This window comes from Sinocyclocheilus grahami, unplaced genomic scaffold (assembly GCF_001515645.1).
Source record: "Sinocyclocheilus grahami isolate Dianchi unplaced genomic scaffold, SAMN03320097.WGS_v1.1 scaffold949.1, whole genome shotgun sequence".
NCBI lineage: Eukaryota > Metazoa > Chordata > Actinopteri > Cypriniformes > Cyprinidae > Sinocyclocheilus > Sinocyclocheilus grahami.
This window is the reverse complement of record NW_015506128.1, coordinates 546,573-554,530: the sequence shown is the minus strand read 5'-3', so window position 1 is coordinate 554,530 and position 7,958 is coordinate 546,573. Positions and strand designations below refer to the sequence as shown.

Here is a 7,958-nt window from a genome sequence, read left to right as displayed (position 1 = left end):
CACACACACTCTCTCTCTCTCACACTCACACTCTCTCTCACACACACACACACACGCAGAGGATGATAAATCTGGCTGATGCAGCACAGATCCTGACACGATGGTCAGACTCATCTGCATGCATGCGTGTGAATGCGTGTAAATATGCTGTTTGTTTCTAGCGCTCGCAGGCATCTACATGCTCAAACACACTCAGATTGCCTTTGAGTTTTCTTGATATTTGGTGGCTTTTTCTCAATTTGAGTCATGAACGTGCATGCAAACGTTCGAGACTCTGATGTGTTATGTGTTGTGTGTACACAACTTGTATTACAATTAAGATGTTTGCCTAAATTTCATGGTTAAAGGAAGAAACATTAAAACATGCATTGCCTCACACACCCAAATCAATCATGGGTTCATGAGATTAAAATACAATATAAACTAGAAAAGTATTAATCCTACACAATAATATTTGAATGAGCAATGTTTTCGTCAATAAACTAAAGGTCAATTGACTGAAATGTTTCTCATTGAAATATTTGAGTAGTGTGTAGAATTAATATTTTTCTGTTTAAAAAATAAATGTAAAAATGTTTAGCTCTTTACAATATTGTTTATAAAAATAACAGTTTATGTTAAAAAAATTAGTTGTTAAACAGTTTTACAAATCATATGTTCTCATGTTTATTTTGTGTAATGTGTAAGAACTGTTAATGTAAAAGGTGTTCTGCTTTTACCTTTTTTCCCCATAGTGGGATTTTTGGTGAATTTAGTGAAATATTAAATCTAATAAAATTCAATAAAGTTAATTTGATCTGCATATGTACAGTTCATACCCAGATTTATAACATGATATACAGGTTGAAATGTTTCACACATAAATCACATAAATATGAACAATTGATGAAAGATTAAGAATGACTGATGTTACAAAATGAAGATTCGTAATGATAAATAAATGTTCTTTTTAAAAAAACTTTTTTTTTTTTTAAATAAAAGTTAAGGGTCTACTGTTTTTATCTGATCTGTGTCTTTGCTTTTCAAAGTGTGATTTTCTGGCAAATTATGTTGAATCAAATTCAGCTCAGTTTGACCCAGAGCATAAAGCTCGGACTCATGTTTTATGAAAAATGTTTATGATGTGTCACAAATAAATGGCTTCAGCGTGGGACTGACCTGAGCGAATAGACGCGGCAGTGTTTGGACACGATGCGCTGTGCCAGACTGAACCTGCGGTCCAAACACAGAAGCCACGACCCATGATGCTCTGCGTCAAAGACGGGCGGCACAGACGCGGGTCTCTGGCAGGACAGCTTCACACACACACACACACACACACAGAGACACACTGAAGATCAGCATTCATCACAGCTGATTAACTCTGAACTGAACGCTGGGCTTGTACCTGCGGAGTGGAGATGTATCTGAGGAACCGATCCGCTTCCTCCTGTAGACCTCGAGTCTCAGCGGCCCACGGCTCCAGCCAGATCTTCCATCTAGAGACCTACACACAAACAGTTCGTCAAAACACGGCAGTGAACTTACTCAGAGGCGGCTGTGATGGACAGTAATGTCTGTTCAATATCTGTGTCCCTGCAGCACAAAAGCAGTGTTAAGTCGCTGGGGGATATTTGTAGCAATAGCCAACAATACATTGTATGGGTCACAATTATACATTTCTCTTTTATGCCAAAAATCATTAGGATATTAAGTAAAGATCATGTTCCATGAAGATATTTTGTAAATCTCCTACCGTGAATATATCAAAACTTAATGTGTGATTAGTAATATGCATTGCTAAGAACTTCATTTGAACAACTTTAAAGATGATTTTCTCAATATTTAGATTTTTTTGCACCCTCAGATTCCAGATTTTCAAATATTGTGCCATCCTAACAAACCATACATCAATGGAAAGATTATTTATTCAGCTTTCAGATGATGCATACATCTCAATTTTTAAAAATTGACCCTTATGACTGGTTTTGTGCTCCAGGGTCACATATATATTTTTCTTTTAGCAAATGTAACCTGTCTCATCTAAGATTTCCACGTCTTTAAACGTCAAGGTGCTCCTGTTACATATTTGAATCTTTCTGTAAAGTTAAGTATTCATTAGTGAAGATGTGGATCTTCTCTTTTCGTTTGATTGTTTTTATTCTAGTATTTTATTAACATTTTGACTATATTAGTTCTTTTTAAAAAAATATATATTTTCTGTTTTCATTTTGATCCTAGTAATTTTCTGTGCTTTTGTCATTTTTTTTGTTTTCTTTTTAAAAATGTTCTATTTTCTATTTTACAGCGGTGGCCAAAATGATTAGGACACTAGTATTTCCAGCAGCTAAAAATGGTTTTAAGTCAGTTATTTCTCTCTTTTGCTGTAGTGTGTCAGCAGGAAATATCAGTTTACATTTCCAAACATTCATTTAGCCATTAATTGTAATAATGCAGTGAGATTTGTGTGCTGCACACAGAGATGTGATCTGATCATCATCAGTCTGTCTGGAGTGACATGAAGAAACAGAACACACTGAGACAGACTCAATCCAGAAGAACTGACGCTTCAAGAAACCTCCTGCAAAGCTACAGTGCTGTTCAAAGTTTTAGGCACTTGTGTAAAAATGCTGTAAAGTGAGGATGCTGCCAAAAATAATGCCATAAATAGATTTTCTTAATCCGTTAACTTCTATTGACTAAATGAAATCAACATTTGGTGTGAGCATCCTTTGCGTTTAAAGCAGCTTTTGCCCTCGGTGCACTTGAGCAGAGTTTTAAGCTTTTGAAATATTGTATGTATTCTTGAGAATATAGCTTACGTTGATAATCAGTTTATATCCTTGAATAGAATCCCTGTAACTTCCGACAGCTTCTCCTCAATGCCATCATTGTCGTCCTACAGGAAGTGACATCATTTTGGTGGGAAAGCAGCAGCAGAAACATCAGTAAGTGTCTATTATCAGTATAATATGACTGATCTGTGAGGCTGGTTTGTTTCATGAAGTCTGTTTTCAGAGCTGGAAGGACTGATTCAGCTGCTGTCTATTTACTGCAGATTCCAGATGACGCTGTGGCTTTTATTAGAACTGCATTTTTTCCGTCCCTCCTTACAAATGTCAAACAAACCCGGTTCAACATGAGCGCAACATCTGGGGTCGCAATGCTTCATCCTCCCAAGTGCCTTCAGTACTATAAATATTAGCATGTTTTCTCTGTCTGCTGTTCAGTTATGATGTGCATTAAGAGTCCACATTCTTAGAATCTATCTGCGCTGCTCTTAAAGGAACTGTTCACCCAAAAATGAACATTTTCTATGAACATGTGCTCACCCCCAGGATCATCCGAGATTAGGATGAGTTTGTTTCTTCATCAGATTTGGAGAAATGCAGCGTTGCATCAGTGTCTCAGCAATGGATGTGAATGGGTGCCGTCAGAATGAGAGTCCAAACATCTGATAAAAACATCACAATAATCCACAAGTCTTCCTCCAGTGAAAAAGTGCATCTGCTGTTGTCTCTCACATCACATATGTGTTTAGAGCTGTTTAAACGCTGCTTGATCTGTGCAGATTTCTCTCCTGATTCAGCCCAGAACACTTCTTCACTGGAGGAAGAGTTATTATGGATTATGAACTCTCTGGTATTTGAGTTAAAAACATCTTAACGCTGGATTAGTTTCAGCTTTTGTCTTCTCCAGATGTTAACTGATGGACTGGAGTGCTGTGGATTATTGTGATGTTTTTATCAGCTGTTTGGACTCTCATTCTGACGGCACCCATTCACATCCATTGCTGAGACACTGATGCAACGCTGCATTTCTCCAAACCTGATGAAGAAACACACTCATCCCAATCTCGGATGACCTGAGGCCGAGTCAATATTCAGCAAATGTTCATTTTTGATTTAGGGATCAATGAATAACTTAGTGTTGTTCAAGGACCAACAAAATCCCAGCGAGTCTCTGGCGCACATTTAGCCGTCGGCTGCTCTGTTTGCACAGCTGCCTTCAATTAACTCCTGATATCCGCTCTTCAGACACGCAGAAGCCCTCGGAGCTCGTGTTAGAGAAACACACAAACGCATTCTGTGCTCATTTACAGACTGTAATTTTTAAATTAAGAGTTTGATAAACATCACAAGTGGAATATCTGAGGAGAAGTGGCTGAACAAGCCTGAAATAAGAGGGAATATGATTAACCCAAATATCTGGAAATATAACAGCGGTTGCCTGGAAACAAGCTGCGTGTCATTAAATGATCGTATGTTTGTAAACAAGTTTGTTTAAATCACTAACACTAAAAACATTGCCTTCACAAACCCCAGGAATTTGGTGGACATTTGGAGTATGTCTATATTGTAAATTAAACTCTTTTATTTCAGAGCAGAAAGAAAGAGCCTTGTCACTCCTGTTAGAAGATTAGAATGGCATGTGATGCTTTTTTGTGTTATTGTATTATTGAACAGCGTACACTCAAAAGTTTGGGGTCGGTGAGATTTTTTAATGTTTTTGAAAAAAAGTATCTTCTGCTCACTTAAGGCTGCATTTATTTGATCAAAAATACATAAAAAATTGTGAAATAGTTTTGTAATCTAAAACAGCTGTTTTCTCTGTGAATCTATATTAAACTGTAATGTATTTCTGTGATGCGCAGCTGTATTTTCAGCATCATTCCTCCAGTCTTCAGTGTCACATGATCTTCAGAAATCAGTATAATATGCACATTTCTGATTATTATCAATGTTGGAAACAGTTCATATTTTTGTGGAAACTGTGATGCATTTCATTTTTCAGGATTCACAGATGAACAGAAAGTTCAAAAGAACCGCGTTTATTTGAAATAGAAATCTTTGTAACATTATAAACGTTTTTCCTGAGCAACTTCATGCATCCAAATGTCTTAATTTAGATAGTTTTGCATGTTTGTGTCTGTGTTGATTCATATGCTTCCAATAGAGACTATAAACCCTTCCCTCAAAATGCTGAATCTCTGCTTTCAACATGTGTTTAATAGCACGCTTGTGAAGTTTATTTAAATATCAGATGCTCTTCTGCCTGCTTTCAATGCTTTAACATTTTATTTGTCCCCTTTATAATATCAGTCTATATTTCTGCTGCTGTATCTTTAAGACACCTGTATGTAAATGAGCATCATTCATTAGGATGCGTCACGTTACTGAATACCGAACAGGTTTTGAAGTGTAAATGTGGGCGGGCTTATGTTAATGAGCTCATGTTTTATGCACGAGTCATTTTCAGTAAATCGGCCAAGTGCACTGAAAAGGGAGCTTTGTGTGGTGCTTCGACTCAGAGGTCAGAGGTCAGAGGTCAGAGGTCAGGCCCTACTTGTGAAAGTCTTCAGAAGAGCAGGACGGCATGAATACGCTTTTGTTTAAGAGCATTTGTGACACGAACTAATTTTTACAACCAATACTTCTAGAACTGGAAAAGACTTGTGTTATGTTAAATTGCTTTTTGTGCGTAAAAATAAATCCTTTTAATCACAAACAACTGTAAAAGTCGTGTAAATTAATTGACAGTAAATAGGGAACAGGCAATAACTAAAACATATGCAGTTTAATTATTTATAATTGTTTTATTCAGATTTATTTTAATTAATTAATTTAATTATTTATAATTCTTTTGTTATATTATTTTAATACAGTGCCACTGTTATTCGTTTTAATTCAGTGTATATATTTTTAATTCTATTGAATTAATTTAAATATTTATCATTATTTGTTTTAAACAGTGCCACTCCTAGTTTGAGCAAATAAGAGTAATTTAATTGTTTTATTTGAATTTATTAATGTAATTATAATTATAATAATTTTTTTAAATATGGTTCCATTCCTAGTTTATGTAAAATTTATTTAATTATTTAATTTTAATACATTTTATTATTTGTAATTATTTTATTTAATTGTTTTAATATAGTGTCACTTCAAGTTTATGTAAATAAGAAGTTTAGTTATTTTATTTTTAAATATTTTAATTATTTTAATAGAGTGCCACTTCAATGTAAACAAAAAGTTTAATTGCATCATTTTATTTTAATTCATTAAATTATTTATAATGGTTTAGTTCAGTTAGTTTAATACAGCGCCACTCCTAGTTCAAGGAGATAAAAAAGCTTTGTCGTTATCGCAGAAGTACCAGAGATATCACGAGAAGCCTTCTTTGAGACTGAAGGTCTTCGATTCCTGGAGGAGTTAGATTATCAGTGTGAACGCAGTATTTGCTGCACAGAAGATGACCGACTCTCACTCACCCGTCTGTGGTGATTCAGCGCTAAGCAGCAGGTGGATCCAGCATCAGCTGCAGCATCTGTTGCCGTGGCGACGGTCCTGTGATGCTGGCTCTGTTTCTGGAGACGCAGACCCTCGAGCTGCATGTAGACGTGAGCGCAGACGCAGAGCAGACACAGCAGCAGACACATGCGCAGCAGCAGACGACACGCACTCGTCCTCTTTCTGCAGCTGCGCAGCAGATTCATCTCACCCTTCAGTCCGTGCATTCAGCTAGAAGCCTGCCTCCATCCTTAACGACAGAATAAACAGATTCTGCTTCACATTTTATAATGCATGACATATATTCAGACAGCTAGCAGCAGATTTTTAAGAACCAGGGTTGGAAAACCTGATAAATCAATGATAAAATAGGCCTGTGGAAGTCATTGAAATTAACAAAACCTTAAGAAGTCGAGAAAGTCTTCATAATGTATATAATTTTCTACCAGAGTTCAGGGATATTTGTCCCTTTAGGAGTTTAGGGAAATGTACAATCCCTTTAATCACTATAAAATCCACATAAACTCATTCATAATAAATACTGCAAACACTAATGGACATTTAACATGGAATTTAATTATTTATCATTTTGATTTGATTATTTTATTTTATTTAATTATTTTAAAATTTGTATTGAATTATTATAAATATAGCGCCACGCCTAGTTTATGTAAATAAAAAGTTTTAATTTAATTATTTAATTTATAATTGTTATTTAGTTATTTTAATGCAGTGCACTCCTCGTCTATGTAAATAAAGCTTTAATTTAATTATCTTAGTTATTTTATAAAAACTGCTGAACAACATCTTATCCTTTTGCATTAAGTGTCGTAATTTAGTCTATATTTTTCCAATATTAGTTTTAAGTCTTGAGCTTTTTCATAATGTGAAACTGACTCAGACTGATTTGATATGAATCATCTGATCTTTTCATTCGATTTAATTCGAAGTTTTCCATTCAGTCAATAATCAAAAATAGACATTAACACATGATTATTTTATACACTATTGTATTTCAAGAATTTTTATATTTTCCCGTAATTTTTTTTTAAAATATATTGTGACACAGTTAACACTTTACAAAAATTAAACCGAGTTAACATGAACTAACAATGAAAATACTTCTAAAGAATTAATTCATGTTAATTTCAACATTTACTAATATATTAAAAATCTGAACTTGTATCTGTTAATATTATTTAATGCAACTGAAATAAACTAACAATACAGTTACAATACAGTTTATAATTCATTTTTAAAGATTAAATACAATGTACAAAAAGTATAAATATATATATATATATATATATTATAAGTTAATAAAATAAGTTAGCAAATAAAAAAAGATTATTGGAGTACATTTTCAGTGCACCTTACACTCACTGCTCAGTGTTAGTTAATGCATTCACTAACAAGGACTCTTATTGTAAAGTGTAACTGGTTTTGTCCACCTCTCTCACCCTGTGCTCCTCGATCTTCTGCTCTCCATGTTTGTTTTGTTCACTTCTGTCGTTCTTCTCTCTGTCTGCATGCGTTCAGACACTCTGAAAGGCTTCGTGTACAATGTCCAGAGCTGATAAACATCTTCTCCACGCCGCTGTGAGCGTCTGAGATCTGAACACGCACATATTTGAGAGTCTCTCCACCCATATGCCTCTGGACAGATGAAGCTCTGTAACTCTAGACACA

The 7,958-nt window shown here is 34.9% G+C and overlaps 1 protein-coding gene across 1 annotated transcript in view; it reads right to left on the bottom strand.

Moving 5' to 3' along the window:
* Window positions 1-7,958, bottom strand: part of mettl24 (methyltransferase like 24) — a 22,180-nt gene extending 14,222 nt beyond the window's left edge. The window contains exons 1-4 of the mRNA XM_016249715.1: window positions 7,730-7,958; window positions 6,251-6,519; window positions 1,388-1,486; window positions 1,155-1,295 (exon numbers count right to left, since the gene is read on the bottom strand). Coding sequence (XP_016105201.1) covers window positions 1,155-1,295; window positions 1,388-1,486; window positions 6,251-6,496 — 486 coding nt within the window. The 5' untranslated portion in view covers window positions 6,497-6,519; window positions 7,730-7,958. The remainder of the gene's footprint in view (window positions 1-1,154; window positions 1,296-1,387; window positions 1,487-6,250; window positions 6,520-7,729) is intronic.